Below are 16,564 nucleotides of genomic sequence, written 5' to 3' on the forward strand. Positions count from 1 at the left end.
AAGTACATCAAAGTAGAGACATTGATTTTATTTTTTTATTAGAGTAAAAGTAATAACTTGGTTTTCAATTTACTTAAAGTAACTTATACTATACTTGCACTTTTGGATATTTAACATTACACCTTCTTCATGGGTTTATGTTTCATTTATAGACAATTCTTCCTTTCGTAGATAGTGAGAAAAAATTATCAGCATCTCTAGAAAGTTTTTAATGTTCAGTACAAATCATCTACAAAAGTCCATAAAGGTACGCCTCTGCCACCACCTGCTGGTCATCTCAGGACGTGACTTCAACAGGAATATTTACACAGAGTTGACAGAAAAACATAAGTTATTTTTAGACAGAAGAAATTGGGGGGAAATTAAACAGCGTCTTCAACGATGAGATCTGTGTTTGAAACAGCCCAGAATACGAAATCCATTGTCCTTCTCAAAAAAACAAACAAAAGGTCAGCTGCTGCAGAACGAGTGGGAACTGTCAGTCCGAGTTCACATGATTCCCTGAGCAGGTCCCTTCCCTGCGATCTTCTTGGAGCACTCCAGCAGAGCGTTGTGGATATCTTTGGCGCAGGAGATCTGAGACTTGATCATGCCGAGGTACTGGGCGTAGGACATGGACTCCGTCTGCACCGTGTCCGGCTTGGTGGCTGTTGGGACCAGGTTGGGTGAATGTTTGGCGCTGTCGATGCTCTGGGAAAGGCACTCGTAAGCCAGCCGCTGCACAGAGGAGACAAGATCTGAGTTTTTATTGGAGCTGTAGGAGCAGTGGGTGGTAGGTGTGCTGCACAGATCTGAGCAACATGTGTCTGAAAACGTTTGTTTGTTGAACGTGGGAATGTTAGATTCTATAAAATGAATGCTTCCCTCTTTCTAAGCCTCGTCTTTATGCTTGATGTGTTATATGTTCATTGACTTCACTACATTCATTAACATTCATCGTTTGTTAATTTTAAAGTCTTAGACTTTGTAAAACACATCAGGTTAAACATACAGCAAGAAAGGTTTTAATTGTGTACAGAAAATAAATATAACTGAATGAATACAAAATTCAATAAGCAAATGAATTAGGAAAAGTCCTTTATGTCAACTTTATATCCTACTTCCAGAACAAGTGTTTCAACTTAAACTAATGTCATAAAGTCTAATACAGTCTGTTACTATCATTGTACAGTGTGTATGTAGCACATATTGCACACTAGTTATGTTTGGTATTTTTTTCTTTTTAATTATTATTATTATTATTATGTTATTGTACTTAATTCAGTCTCAGATTGTGTTTGTGGTTTTTTAATCCTTTCTGCTGTTTTTGTGATTAATGTGAAGTGGCTGATTTCCACTGGGATCATTAAGTCCTCTGTCTGTCTAAAGTCTCACCAAACACAGCTCCAGTTGATCGCAGAGGGCATAAAACTCCTCGAGGCTTTTGTCAAAGCGCTGAACAGAGGTGTCGCTGGTTTTACTGAAACATAAAGAAACAATAGACTTGTTAAGAAATCGGAAACATCTTTTCTTCAGAAATCTGTTTCAGGAAGCAGGTTTAGGAAACTCAAAGTCTAACACTGAATTCTGAGTAGATGAAACCTAAAATGGTCAAACTAGAACAGCTGATCAGAGTCAGTTCCATCGTAAAGCACATGTGTGGTGAAAGGGGAAAAAAGCCATCGTCAAAAGATCTGTGGTACTACGATTTACCATGGCAACCAGTATATAAAGAGCAGAGCTTCCATTATAACCCAGAGGAGTAAGAAAGAGGAGAAAGCCTACAGTAAGTGTCTTGATCTCCACCTGGTGGCCGTCTGCAGTATAGGTGATAAATCCCACCTTCTCTGTTAAAGGATGGGACATGGACCAGATTGAAATAATCAGAGTACACGCTAGAATTTTTTTTCTCAAAGTTGGTTTCTGTCCTTTCAGGTAGTTCTTATCACAACCATGTTTGTCCAACTGGTCATTTTCCCGGTGAGTTTGGTTTTAACTAGTTGGTTGATGTGGAATCAGGGTGAAACATCACGATTGACGGGCTGAGACTGACTCGCTATTGGCCGGTGCATGTGATGGCAAGACCTCAATACTGCGGCTCCTCACCCGATTAAAACAGAACAGACTCTGGTTCCTAAAGATTCCAAAGCACAAGATGGCGACGTCTGAATCCGGGATATTTTGGCTTCTTTTTTGTATTATGGGAGGAAGTGAAGACATGTCGTTCATCTTTATATAAAATCTATGGTCAATGCACATTAAGCTGCGTCTCACTGAGCTACTAACACCATGAGGTTTTACCCAGTGATGTCCACATTATTTAACGGACTTTCCTTCATGGAGGATAGATAGATGTGTATATAAGTTGGAATCAGATGTGACCTGGTGGGGAGTGAGTGATGCTGGCAGCAGCAGATAATGATAAAATCATCAAAAGGATAATAGCCTAGATACGTTTATAGATCTGATTGTAACTATGAAGTCTGACCCTGACACAGACTCACGATTCGGGTGATTTACAGCTGATATGTGTTTAGTTTCACATGTTAAGAGTATATTTCAACATGTAGCTGAAACAACCATCACACCATTAGAAGTGATTATCCATAGATCGGTGTTATGTGGCGAAAGTGTTGCATTGATTGTGTTTTCTTTCACTGCTGGGAATGTAGAGTAGATGTTTCAGAGCAGGGGGACTTGATGACGACCTGTCAGCTGTTTCCATGCTCACACAGTTCCGGTGTTCTAAAGAGGATAGATTTGAATCTGAGTTGAGGATGAAGATGTCTCCGTCCTGACATTGATCACCGATCGATCATGAAATCCACAGCTTCCCTTATCTCAGGATTAACTCACTCAACTTCCCAGTGAACCCTGAAGCAGGACACTGTGTAAACTGTGTAAAGTTACTCACATGCCGTTGTCTATCGATGTGTTATGAGCCAGATTCAGGGACGCGATCTTCATCAAATTCTGGAAATGAAAGCAACGTGTCAATATATTGAAAATGCTGATTTTTCTTTTATGTAGTTGTGAAACTACAGTGATGTCGTTGACAGAGCGACTGGAACTACAGTGTCCACACATCTCATTGTGAGTGTGTGTGTGTGTGGCTCAGTTACCTGCAGACTCTCCTTCAGCTGTGGAATGAGCATCTTGAACCTGTGGACCGGGTCGAAGTCCTGCTGTTGACTTTGTTGTTGCTGCTGTTGTTGTTGCAGAGCGGCTTGTTGTTGAAGCCCGGCCTGAGACATCGGTCCTCCGGGCTGCTGCTGCTGCTGGGACGCCATCTTGACTGAGACCCAGTCAAGCGCCGGAAGAAGAAGAAGAAAACACCCGGTGCGTAGTTTTTCAAAATAAAAGTATTCCTTCAACGACACGGCGTTTATTAGAGCTTGAGCGCTGCCAGGCAATGACAGACAGTGAAATTGTAAGGGCTATTATTATTCAGGCAAATGAATTGGCTTTTTGAGGGCTTTCACATACACATTGATTGTGTTTTTCCCACTTACAACTCCAAAAAGCATGAAGACAGAAGTCTGAAGAAAATAACTTCCAGGGAGTGAATGGCGAGGGGGACAGAGACTTATATTTGTGTGAGTGACGAGCTTCATCCCAAGTGGTCAACCATGTTTGTGAAGTGGTTAGTGTTCTATGATGTGGCCCCAGCAATCCCAGTTTCGAATCCGGGTCACGGCAGCAACTTTCTGTCGGAAAATGTAGCCAGGACTTCAGTCACCTATTCAATGCACACTATCTTACACTATGTCAATTTAAAAACAAAAACTAGATAAATAAAATAAATATATACAAAAAATTAAATAAAATTAATCCTGCACAGAGGTCAACTGCGCAGAAGCGGACTGCGCACTTCCACATCTAATTTTTACTATTGTTGTTATAAATATTAATATAATATGTGATTTTACTTTTGTGTGAATTTCCTTTGTGAATGCAATGCAGCTTTTTTCTTCAGGCCAATTCTACCTTGTTTTACTTTTATTTTTATTTTACCTCTAGCTATAATTAATATTTTTACTCTATTACATTTTCTATATTTTGTAGAATAACAATAACACTGAGTCACCGATGCCCCATAATGATCCATGTCCTTAGCAGGTCAATAAGAGCTGGCTCCACTGTCTGGAGAAAAAGTGTTGCTGTTACTGTGCCAACCCTCAGCTTGATCATAAATGTTAATCCTTAAAATAGAATCTGAGTTGTTTTGTCCACAAGTAGAACAGAAATTCAGTTATATAAGTCAGAGCTTGTGACTCAGCACATGGCCACCTGAGGGCCACTCCTATGCAAGTACAGTGTATATATACACAAAGTCACTGAATAAAGTAAAGAAGCAAAGAAGAAAAAGTCAAAATATGTTAGACATAATATATAAGTGAAACACAGAAATAATTTTAAGATCCTTTGTTCTTATATAAATGAAGTTCCCGAAAGTCAAAATGGGTTTCCGCACACTACTCTCAAAGCATAAACAATTGTCTTTATCCTGAAGGCGAATTGTTGTCAAATATTATGTGATAAGATACTGATCATCAATCAAAAATATTCCAGTTTATATGTAAATGGTGATAACATAAAATTAATTTTGGTCCCATCAACTACAGCACAGGTATAATACCAATAAAAACAACAATAATAATTATAATAAAAATGTTTGTCACAGATCGATTTACACCTTTCAGATGTTCTCATATCACCGAACTGTCTGAGTGAGTTTGTTATCGGACAGTATGTATTTAGTTTCATGCCTAAATGTGTCGTGGTCTGATAAGTGGCGGATGTCGGAGGGTCCGTGAAGGCAGCAGCGGAGGAGGGAGGGCCCTGCAGCCGCGGTTCTCTGGCAGAAACCCCGTAGCCCAGCACAGCAGCGCCATTCGGAAACTGCAGCAGAATCCAAAATGGCAGGAGCTGATGGAGACGACTCCCTGTACCCCATCGCCGTTCTCATCGATGAACTGCGGAACGAGGATGTTCAGGTAGGAACACTGGTTACTGCGGAGGTCGCTGTTTATGTTTGACGGCGAAATGAAGCCATTTTGACGTATTTCCCAAGTCTGGCATCTTGCTAGTTAATAAGCTAGCTACCCTGAACCGCCAAGGCCTTGCAGAAATGTTCGGCCGGGGCGCACCCTGGTTCACAAGTGTAGCTGATTCACGATGTGCGTCGTTAATCCATAGTATCGTTTATATATGTTTTATTCTTTTGGTGTCTTAATGAAGTGAAATCTAATGAATTGAGTTAGCTAAGACAACCGGGTCATTGGTTTAGCCGCTAGCGTTTACGCCAGCTGAGCGCTAAAGTTAGCAATCACAATAACAATACGTTCAAGGCCGCAGCGGGTCGATTTCACTGTTCTACGCCTGTTTGATCATTGTCACCTGATTCAAATGTTGTATTCTGCATAAGCTCCAACAATTAATCTCCATTTGAAACGTTGTTTGATGTTAGCTAGCTACTTTTGGCGTATATGTGGATCGCAGCCAAGATGGCAACAGAAGTGCCTTCCAGTGATTTCTTACCGGGTCGGCAGAGTGCGATGAGCCGCATTGATTCCCTCACTCCTGCTGCCAAATGTGCTAAACCGAAGTTAACGTAATTCATGCTTTGTTTACAGTTACGACTGAACAGCATCAAGAAGCTGTCCACTATTGCTCTGGCGCTTGGAGTCGAGAGGACTCGCACTGAACTCCTTCCCTTCCTCACAGGTAATAAAGTCAATCATCTTACCCATAAACATTGATGAGTGTCACATCCAACTGGGACCTGAGTGTAATTGTCATAACGAGAGAGGGGGGGGGGGTGTACATTTTACAACAATATATTTTACAGCAGTCCAAGGTGTTGCAATGGCAGGTAGCCATGGTGTTGCATTTTCTAATTGAATCTACGCTCTGTCATCCCTCAGATACCATCTATGATGAAGATGAAGTTCTGCTGGCCTTGGCTGAGCAGCTTGGCAATTTCACTATGTTGGTGGGAGGGCCAGAGTATGTCCACTGTCTCCTGGTAAGTTAAGTGGCATCTACCGCACTGGAGTTTGTCAATATATGCTTAATGGGAACATATTTCCACCTGCTTTTAGGCAGAAACATCACATTTTAATCCTTTGAGAAGTTCATGTTGCCAACGCAGCACAGTGCCAAGTTTTATTCCATTGAATTTATTTATGGCAAGGACACAGCTTTTGAAAACGTTTTTAGCTGATTGTTTCTTTTGATAACGTGTGAGGTCCACAGTAACACTTTTTTGTGGGGGTTTTAATTAATTATTATACATAAATACTGTAACTCAACCAACTCGAGATAAATATTAAGGGTTCATAGCTATATAGACATGGCCATATTATCATGTATGTGTGAGTACTTAAAGAATTGTGTCCCTATGTAACCTAATACCATCGTTCATTCTCTTTCAGCCTCCTCTGGAGAGTCTAGCTACAGTGGAAGAAACGGTAGTAAGAGACAAAGCTGTAGAGTCACTGCGAAAGATCTCTCAGGAGCACTCTCCAGGTGACCTGGAGGTCCACTTTGAGCCTTTGGTGAAGCGTCTGGCCAGTGGTGACTGGTTCACTTCTCGTACATCTGCGTGTGGCCTCTTTAGTGTGTGTTATCCTCGTGTCTCCAGCACTGTCAAGGCTGAGATTCGTCAGTAAGTGGCTTCCTAACTAAATAACACATTTTAAGATATATTTTATATTCTGTATGCTTCATAATTGCCTAAATAAATTATTGCATATTATATTTATCTCTAACCTGGTTTGTTTCTGCAGTAAGATTTGTTTCCTCCAAAGAATTTCTCTGATCAAATTCGTTTTTTTCTCTCTAGGCATTTCCGCACCTTGTGTTCAGATGACACTCCTATGGTGCGTCGTGCTGCAGCATCTAAACTGGGGGAGTTTGCCAAAGTCCTCGAGCTTGATTATGTAAAAAGCGACATTATTTCCCTCTTCACTGCTCTGGCATCTGACGAGCAGGTATGAACCCTTTATTTCCACCATAGATTCTTAACTGTTGTTGCACTATGGGCTTTACTGTCCCTTTTTTAAATCAGATGTGACCAAACTGATCCCATTTCTTTTTTCCATTAGGACTCAGTGCGCCTGCTTGCAGTGGAAGCATGTGTGAGCATCGCCACGCTGCTGCCCCAAGAGGACCTGGAGACGTTGGTGATGCCAACTCTGCGCCAGGCTGCGGAGGATAAGTCCTGGAGGGTTCGCTACATGGTGGCTGACAAGTTCTCTGAAGTAAGTAGCTGACTTATTTCATTTTTGCCTTACTTTCTTGCTGTTAGAGTGGAGCAGCAAGTCCTATTTAACTGCCCCTCCCAGTTTTTCTCTTTCACTTAGCTACCAACTTTCCCCCCTGCGAATTGAAAACAGAGTTTAATGGCAGGATTCAGAGGTCATTATGTTTTAATGTGTGGGCATGTACTGCTAACCAGGATGATGAGGGCAAAGTACAATACCATACTGGTTCATGAACATGTGCTTCAATACGATTCGTGAATGAGGTGTGTGTCCTGAGATCAAAATTAATCACAAGGTATATTTTTATCTACTAAGACTTATTTTGAATATACGCTTTATAGCAATTAGGTATACACTAGGATAATGACGACGTCAGTGTCAAGCTGCAGCATCTACCTGCAGTTGTTTTAACATTTGATAGTTAGGCTTACTAATTTCACTGGCAGACATGTCTCAGTCTCTATCTGAAGTGAAATAGTCAATGAAACTCATCAGACAATGGATATAAATTTTTCAAAAAGTGCCGCTTAACTCTGAGGAGGATGACGCAGTTAAATGATGCTGTGCTCAGCATAGTGTTACATGGTAAACTGTTACTAAAGGGACCACAGTATCACATTTGATCAGTTTGACAGTGTTTAACAACATGTATTCTTTGAGTTTCGACTTGCTGCAGTGTGTGATAAGCTGCCCTGTTTACAGTCCCTGCAGGGGTAGTGAGCGTGTCATCTGTGTTTAGCTTTCATGGTGACAAAACAATTTTTTGTCGACTGTGCTGACACAAGTACTGACCGGGTTATGGTGTTTGAATAGGGTTTGTGAATCTGACCAATAATAAGTAAGCTGTTGCAGTGCATTCATGTCTAGCGTTGGAAGTTGGATAATTGCAAGTTTTACGGCATCAAAGCTTTACAACTTTACACGGTGACCACAACCCCATTAAGAACTTTCAGTACTTCAATTAATTCAGACATTGTTTCAATCCTCAAAGTTATGTCTCCTATTTTGTCTTTCATTGCCACCTTTTATTGTCAATTCAGAGCTATAACTCCCAAAAGGTCTTCTACTGTTGTTTTCCACACATGATTTAATTTGATATTTTGATTTGTGAACTTAGCTCCAGAAAGCAGTGGGACCGGAGATCACCAAGAACGATCTGGTCCCGGCCTTCCAGAATCTCCTGAAGGACTGTGAAGCTGAGGTTCGCGCTGCTGCAGCCAACAAAGTCAAAGGTCAGTACACTTAAATTAACCAGAGCCCTAATGTCTGAAGGAGATTAATATTCATTATCTAAATTCAGTGAGCTGTTTCAGCTTCTTGTCCAATGTGTTTTGTGTTTTATTGACTGTACTCTTTTTACTTTTGGTTAGAATTCTGCGAAAACCTCCCAGAGGACAACCGTGAGCAAATCATCATGACTCACATTCTGCCCTGTGTCAAGGTACAACATTTTTTCTAACAGCCTAAGTTCTCTCTGGTGTATCTCTTAGATTTTTGTTTGAGTTACTAAACATGGAAAAGAACCACAGGCTAATCTTTATATAATTTACATCAATGCATTGATGTAGATATGTGACGTTGTGACATCCACTTAAATGAAGGCAGTTTATTTTTCTTTTAACAACCTTGTGTGTTTTTTTTATTGCTGGTCATTAAAACAGAGCATATTTGTAGCAATGAAAGTTTTGTTGGGACCGTATTTGGCTCAAAATTCTAAAATTCAGGCTTTGATTATACTTCTAATACAAAAGTAATTTAAATAATTTTTCTTGAATCATTTAGTATTCCTTAAATTCCTATCCTATGTCTATTGTTCTACAGGAAACACTGACTTATAAAGTTTAATGGCTGGTTGAAATAAAGTTTAGCTTGTCTTTTTTTTGTTGCACAGCCATTGGTAAAAAAAAAAAAAAAAGAGTTTTTTTTTCTAAAAGTAAGATGCAGGTCTGTTCATGACAGTATAGGTCAACATTTAACCAGGGAGCACATGTAAAGTTGAATATATTAAAAGCTTTAAAGGTTTTTTTCTCTTTCAACTTCATAAAAGTTATTTAGATACAAACAGTGTTCAGGGGGCATAATACAAATTATGCCCCCTGAACAATGGCTATTCAGGGGGCTTAATTTGTGGCGTGTGTGCAAAAGACCGTGGTTGATACTGTGACTATGTTGTTCAGATGCTGAACAGCAGGTGGCACTGCTGTATTTTGTTTAACAATAAGTTTATTTGAGAAGCTTCTGATTTTAAAATTCTGACATCATTTCCAGTTAAAAAAAATCATGGTAGTGTCAGAACACATTACTGAATCTAGAGAATATTTTTTTGTTAAAAAGGTTCAAATCAATGTCAGTCGTTTAGCTTATAATGTCCACACTGTACAAGCAGAAACACAACTGTCACACAACCATAGAAAACAATAAAATGATCACTAGTAACATGTAAGAATATATGTGACTCATAACAGCTTCTACATTGCTACTATGAATTAATATTTACAGAGTTTCTACCCAATGTGACTAAATCTTCTGTGTCATATTGTTGTGATCAGTTATGTTTGAACATTACAGAGTATTGAGAAATGTCTGTCCTTTATTTACACGATGCCATATCTCTGTTTCTATCTGCATCATATCTGAAGTTATTCCACATACAGTAGTTAACTGCAATGACTATTTGTCTGCACTAGTATTAAGTCCACTTTGCTGTGTATTTAAACACTAGTCAATTATAGCCTCTCTCTCTGTACTGTGTTGTGAATAGGAGGTATAGCAGTGTTCCTCATGTTTGTTTACGTACCTTCAGTCTTAACTTTTGTTTGTGCTGATCTCTGTCTCCTGTATGTCCCTTCTCTTACCAGGAGCTTGTGTCAGACACCAACCAGCATGTGAAGTCAGCCTTGGCCTCAGTCATTATGGGCCTTTCAACCATTCTGGGCAAGGACAACACAATAGAGCACTTACTGCCTCTCTTCCTGGCTCAGCTCAAGGACGAGGTAAAGGAAATGCACACTTGACTTCATGGACCCTGTTTTCTCTTTTTATATTTTACACATCTGGCTTTAAAAACTCTGGACACTATTTGGTTTGGTAACATTCACAGAAAAAGCTTCCTGTGAAGCATCTGACTTTGACCATCGTCTTTAGTGATCATCATATCTTCCCCTAGGTAAAGCCCCTTTGCATAGCAGTATGATGCACACTGTTGGCAACCAGACGGAGCCCATAGAATTAGAAGTGAAAAGCTGAGTCGAGAGGGAATCATAACTGACAGCTGGACGCTGCAAAACTATATTAGTGATTACTTGCCTCATTGATTTGTATGCACAGAGGTAATTGAAGGTATTTACTGGTTATATTGGGTTTAGCAAGGCTGCGGTTTCAGCTGGTCCCGTTGCACAAAGAATGGTCTCGTAATAAAATTAGATTCATCCTGTCATCAGTCTGTCTGCATTGCATTTCAGTTATTTCCGTGACTGTCAGTATTAGACATACTTATGAAATGATTTATTCCTGTTAACCAATGTGTTTTAATGACTTTTCACTGTATCACAATGGGCTGAGCACCTGACTTAATTTTTTATCTAGTAAAACAGTGGCTCTGTCACTTCCTGTCCAATGACTACGTTTTCCGTGAAATTGATTCCCTTCACATGAGATTGGCAGGTTACACACAAAGGTATATCAATGTTTTTGAAGGCTTCAGGCTGTCATTTGCTTCTTCGTCCTATTAAAAACTGACCCAATTCCTCACAACACACATACTAGACCAGGAGAGTCTAATGAGATTACAGTCCAAACCGACACTTCAGTTTGACTTGCAAATATCAGTAATTCAAGGTTAATCTGTCAGAGGACAGTGTTCTCTGAAGCTCGCAGGCATGTCATTTATACAAGAGGCTAAAGATGTCACATTGTCACACTGCCTGGTTCTGGCTGCTGCTCTCCTCCCACCTGGTTTATAAACCTGACTTTTAATCATTTTGTAGTTTAGGGCTGCTTCCTCTGTTTTTTTGGATTATGTGGATTAAAAGGCTTGTTTAGCTATTCCAGTTAATATCCTGTCTTAATTCAAGCTAAAGCTGATCTCCATGTAAGGCATCTGGATACAAACCAAGGCTTTATTTTTCTAGAAAAAATTGCGTAGTTAAAATTTGCACACAGTAAAAATTTTATTTCATATAAAGCATGAAAAAGTTTATTTTAATTTTAGATTAAAGTTTTATGAGAAATGTTTTTCTTAGTTTTGATTGAGTCGTAATGTTAACTTTTTCCTCTTCTTTCTTTTGTCGCAGTGCCCCGAGGTGCGTCTCAACATCATCTCTAATCTCGACTGTGTGAACGAAGTGATTGGAATCCGTCAGCTCTCCCAGTCACTGCTGCCGGCCATAGTGGAGCTGGCCGAGGATGCCAAGTGGAGGGTCCGCCTCGCCATCATCGAGTACATGCCCCTGTTGGCAGGACAACTGGTGAGTCATGGAGTAGAGGAAGACAGCCGAAACTCTTATAAAATGTGTTTTAAAGGGCCTTCTAATAAGGGCCATGCAAACACCCTGGAATTATTGCTCGCATGCAGACTAACGGAGGTTTATCAGTTCTGTAGACTTCCAGGAAATCGCTCCAATCACAGTGTGCTTGTTTCCTCAGGGAGTGGAGTTCTTTGATGAGAAGCTCAACACCCTTTGCATGGCCTGGCTCATTGATCATGGTAAGGAACTATTTATATTGTCAAGTTTCCCAAAGTGTTAGTTCAGTTGAAATATTATCCTTATTTTAGAGCTTCATTTATGCTCTTTTCATGCCCCACAAACCAATAAATGCCCAGAACAACTCCCTCGGCAACCATACTATTCCCTACGTCCCACTTGTCCTCTGTTTTTATTTACTTTGGCTCTTGGTGCCCTGCAGCAGCTTCTTACACCTTAATGATGCACAAGCCTTTTCTGGAAGGATCTCACATTCAACTCCTGTTACGTCTCCTCATTTTCCATTACACACTTAAGGAAGGTCGTATTAGAACATCGCAGCTCAGCCAGTTAACAGGGGGGTCTTCTATCCCCACTCTGATACTGTGTTATTACCAGAACAAAGAGAAGCAGACGTAGAAGGGAAGAGATTGATCGGCAGAGGCGGTGGGAGTGAGAAAATAGGGGGCTGAGGCTGAGATGTGGCAATCTGCAGATCGCTGCTGTCCCATACATGCTAGAAGGACGTGAACAGGTCTTAGTACACAGTGCTGTGAGTGGAGCCAGATTCATGTGAAATACGACTATTCCTGTAGTACAATGATTTGACAAGTTCTCGTCAGAATTCGTCACCAGTCTGGATTAGTGTCACATCGTGATAGTTAAACTGCTCTGTTCAATTTATGTCATACTTCCTTCACATCATTACTTCACCAAGTTTAACTCGATTCTTGAAGGCAACACCCTGCAAGTTATTCTGTTCATTTGTCGATTTATGGTCTTCTGTCCACCCACAACTGTTTTGTGAGACAAGACTCCAAATCCATTTTCAAATCCTCGAAGAGCTATCGAGCTACAAAACACACCCTGCTCCATTTGTCATCTTCAACATTGTCTTTAACATCCAGTTTGCACCCATTGTGTGTAGTGTTCTCATCACAATGTTTTCCAATTAGAGAAATGCACTCGCCATTGAGGACAAAGGACCAGCTGGGTTACATCATTGGAATGCTGCTGGTGCGAGTTTCTGTCAGTGTGTGTGTGTTTCTGTGAGTGTTGCTGAGTGTGTTGCTGGGGTTAAGGCTGTGCCACCCTTACATAAGCAATTCAAAGAGACTAAACTAAAGAAATTAACCCCAAATCTTTCCCCCTCAGCCTCTTTGTCCACCATCGTTAATGTCATACGCCATAAGTTTAATAGATTTATTTGTAATGCTTAGATGTATTAATAAACCGCAGGTATCTCCCCGCTTTGCCAATTTTAGATGTTGAATGTTGTCACTGTGATTTTCCAGTGTATGCCATCCGTGAGGCGGCCACCTGTAATCTCATGAAGCTGGTGGAGAAGTTTGGAGCTGAATGGGCTAAGAACACCATCGTACCCAAAGTGCTGGGCATGGCCAACGACCCCAATTACCTCCACAGGATGACCACTCTGTTCTGCATCAACGTGAGTCAAACTGCGTCATCAGCTCGCTCTCACAGTTGGTTCCTCAAAGTTATTTTTAAGGGTTTAATGTTCCGATAGGATGAGACGTTTTCTAAATATACTTTGTCTGAAACTACATCAGTTCCCTTTTGTAAAAGAAGTTAACTGTCGTTCACTAACCTGCCTGTGTGGTGTTTCAGGCTCTGTCAGAGGCTTGTGGCCAGGACATCACCACTAAGCAGATGTTGCCAGTGGTGCTCAAGATGTCCAACGACCAGGTTGCCAACGTTCGCTTCAATGTGGCAAAGTCCCTTCAGAAGATCGGGCCAGTCCTTGACAGCAAGTATGTTGTTTTTGTAATTTCAGCATCATGTTTTCTGACCTCACACAAGGACTTTAACATTTATTGAATAATTAGCTTGATCAAGACTTTGGCTTCCCACAGTTAAATGAACATGATGGGCTCTGGCATTGACGATTAAAATGTATACTCATCAAAGGCAACATGGCAAATGACGTGAAGCGATTTATACACTCACAGCCAGCCAGCAGGGGGCGGTAGAGATGTTTTGGCTCCACTTCTGCAGAGCCATCATGTTAGTTCAAGTAGACCTGTTCTTGTTTAAAAAATATGCAACCTATACATCCAACCCTTTTTAATTTTTTTAAAGTGCCTGCTGCACTTGCTAGCTTTTGCATCATTACCATCTGTAAATTTAAATAACAAACAATATCAAATGTTTGGTCCCTGGACTGAATGAATAATTGATCTCAATATTGATCGGAGTTGTTGACAGTAAAGAGGACATTTTGTTCAATTTTTCTCTTCCTCCATCTTTGTCCCCAAGTGCCCTTCAGACGGAGGTGAAGCCAGTGCTGGAGAAGCTGGCCACAGACACAGACATGGATGTCAAGTACTTTGCCCAGGAGGCTATCAGTGGTAAGTATTCTTCTTCCATCATTGTTTACAAACCGTAAATACCATGACTCATATCTGACATGACAACATATTCTTCTTTTCCCGCAGTTCTGGTCCTAGCATAACCAACCCAACGTGGCGACACCAGACAACCACCCGAAACAACAACGCAAACACTTTTACAAGATATTTATTGATGTTCAGGAACAACTGATAAATGTATAGAAAAGCTGTTAACAATTATTTCTCCTTTCCTCTTTTGTTTTAACTGTCAAATGGTCGTCCATGTCCAGGTGTAGCACAGGCTTCTTCTTTAACCTTCTTAGCTGTACATGGGCTTTAACAAGGCACTGATGATGAAAACGAGTGGTGCATGCTGACCAATGTGCTACTGTACTAGCTAGGCAGCGCTAACCACAACCCCTCTCACATTCCTACCCTTTTCCATCTTCTGCCACTGTTGTCCTTAAGCCACAGTCACTGCAGCGCACCACATGTCCATGTTCGCCGGCCAGCACCTTGCTGCTGCGCTTTCCTCCCTGTGCTAGATGCTAACTAATACAAAAAAAAGAGATTGAGAAACAAACTGCCTGTTTAGAAATCAGCTGTCAGATTCTCCCACAGTCCTGACTGAACGCTCTCTGCAGGACTAGTGGGTTTTTCTACCACCTGACTAAAACCTGTTGTCTCCTAAATGCCACGCAAGATTGTTATGTACAAAGCTTGGGGGAAAATGATGGGAGCATCAATTACTGCATGTAATCTGATGAACTCTCAATGATTTCATGTACTAATCAATCTGAAATAGTGTCCTCGCCCAAGTCTGTCTGCCCCTCTGCACTGTTTGTTCTCTACAGCAACACAGATTGAATCGGTGAGACACGTGACTTACCTCGGCCCAGTGTAACAGGGACCAGCTCGGTCAGAAAGTGTCGCTTATAATTATCCCTCCTCTTCCTCCTCAGTGATTTCGTTGATGTGCACGGGTGGAAAGTCATAGTCGTGCTTTTTCTGCGATAGGTTCTTAAATCTTTGTGTCAATTACTTTAAAAAGCAGTGGTGTCCTCTTTTAGTATGCGTGGGGAAACAGTTTTCACTTGTCCTGTAAAGAAGACTACGTTGTTTTCTGTGAGGGACAATTAATCCCTCTGACGTTAATGGAATGGTAAAACGTCAATTGACCACAGCTATCAGGGGGAGCTGGATTAAGAAGGCGAGGCACTGTGTCCTGGAGCCTCCCTGCAGTCCAGGCCAAGTCCTCCTGTACATGAGATTTTAAATCATCAGATCAGAGAACACAAAGGACGTAGCTTACAAATCTCTACACGGTGGAGAATGAGTTTATGCTTTGAAAGGGGGATCGGGGACATGGAGCATGTGTACGTAAGGCTGCGTTATGTTTTAATATGGGATGGGTCCTGGGCTGGTTATGGGTGGGTTGGATAAATCTATCGCCTGGGTTGACAAAATAAACTTTGTCTTTTCCCTGAACTCCTCCCGCTGCTCCCCTCTACATTTTGTTATTGAATAAACTTTGATCGTTGATTGTCCTGTATTGCAAAAACTGCTTTTATTTTGAATTCTCTCCACAGTTGGGCTGCTGTACTACTGTATCTTGATCTGAATAAAGTAACTCAACAGACCGAGTGCTGCCTGCTTTTATAATGAGTTACTGCTTAAGCACATGAAGGCCTCTTGTTACTGTAATGGCCAATTTTCTACAACAGGAAACAATCCCATTAAACAGCCACTTTATTAGAATCCATAATGAATCATAGTGAATTGCCATTGAAATACACTTTACACTAAATTTGATAATCACAGTTTTTGACAGAAACAATTACTATAATATCAAAGTGAAATTGAATCACATTGTTACAGGATAATTTACAGATCGTTATCTTCCTTAAGGAGACCGTGTGTCTGACGTCCACTGTGAAAGGAAGAAACTTGGCTCAAAGAAGTTACAAACTTTTTTTTTACATTGTCACCTATTTCTAAGAATAAGATGGATCTTGCCGAAAAGAATTAGGCATTTTTAAGTACACTTATTTGTATTCGGGTCTTGATGTTTAGTTGAATCTATAGGGGACGATGCAGTCATACTGTATAGTCAACGAACACCTAAAGATATGGTTATGCTGAAAAATGTATAAAAACTACATGCAAACATACAACTTAAGGGTAAATTATCTGAGGTACCTGCTGTTGAACATTTTGTAGTAGAAATAACTCAAAAATATTTAAATACTGAAACAAGTCAAAATACAGCTAGTAACTGAAATTG

At 40.6% G+C, this 16,564-nt stretch overlaps 2 protein-coding genes across 2 annotated transcripts; one reads left to right on the forward strand and one right to left on the reverse strand.

Moving 5' to 3' along the window:
* Nucleotides 1-21: 21 nt before the first annotated feature.
* On the reverse strand, nucleotides 22-3,303 carry med29 (mediator complex subunit 29). The gene is made up of 4 exons (XM_053422362.1): nucleotides 3,102-3,303; nucleotides 2,894-2,952; nucleotides 1,375-1,459; nucleotides 22-717 (listed from the first exon to the last, which is right to left on the reverse strand). Exons 1-4 carry the CDS (start codon nucleotides 3,267-3,269, stop codon nucleotides 490-492), a joined length of 540 nt encoding a protein of 179 aa, XP_053278337.1. The 5' UTR covers nucleotides 3,270-3,303; the 3' UTR covers nucleotides 22-489.
* A 1,515-nt stretch (nucleotides 3,304-4,818) lies between these two features.
* ppp2r1bb (protein phosphatase 2, regulatory subunit A, beta b) lies at nucleotides 4,819-15,920 on the forward strand. Its single transcript, XM_053422363.1, has 15 exons — nucleotides 4,819-4,976; nucleotides 5,616-5,706; nucleotides 5,907-6,007; nucleotides 6,417-6,649; nucleotides 6,827-6,974; nucleotides 7,089-7,244; nucleotides 8,365-8,479; nucleotides 8,618-8,688; nucleotides 10,106-10,240; nucleotides 11,540-11,713; nucleotides 11,892-11,952; nucleotides 13,225-13,379; nucleotides 13,559-13,701; nucleotides 14,207-14,298; nucleotides 14,386-15,920. Exons 1-15 carry the CDS (start codon nucleotides 4,899-4,901, stop codon nucleotides 14,400-14,402), a joined length of 1,770 nt encoding a protein of 589 aa, XP_053278338.1. The 5' UTR covers nucleotides 4,819-4,898; the 3' UTR covers nucleotides 14,403-15,920.
* The last annotated feature ends 644 nt before the right edge of the window (nucleotides 15,921-16,564 follow it).

The sequence above is a fragment of the Pleuronectes platessa genome, chromosome 5 (assembly GCF_947347685.1).
Source record: "Pleuronectes platessa chromosome 5, fPlePla1.1, whole genome shotgun sequence".
Taxonomy (NCBI): domain Eukaryota; kingdom Metazoa; phylum Chordata; class Actinopteri; order Pleuronectiformes; family Pleuronectidae; genus Pleuronectes; species Pleuronectes platessa.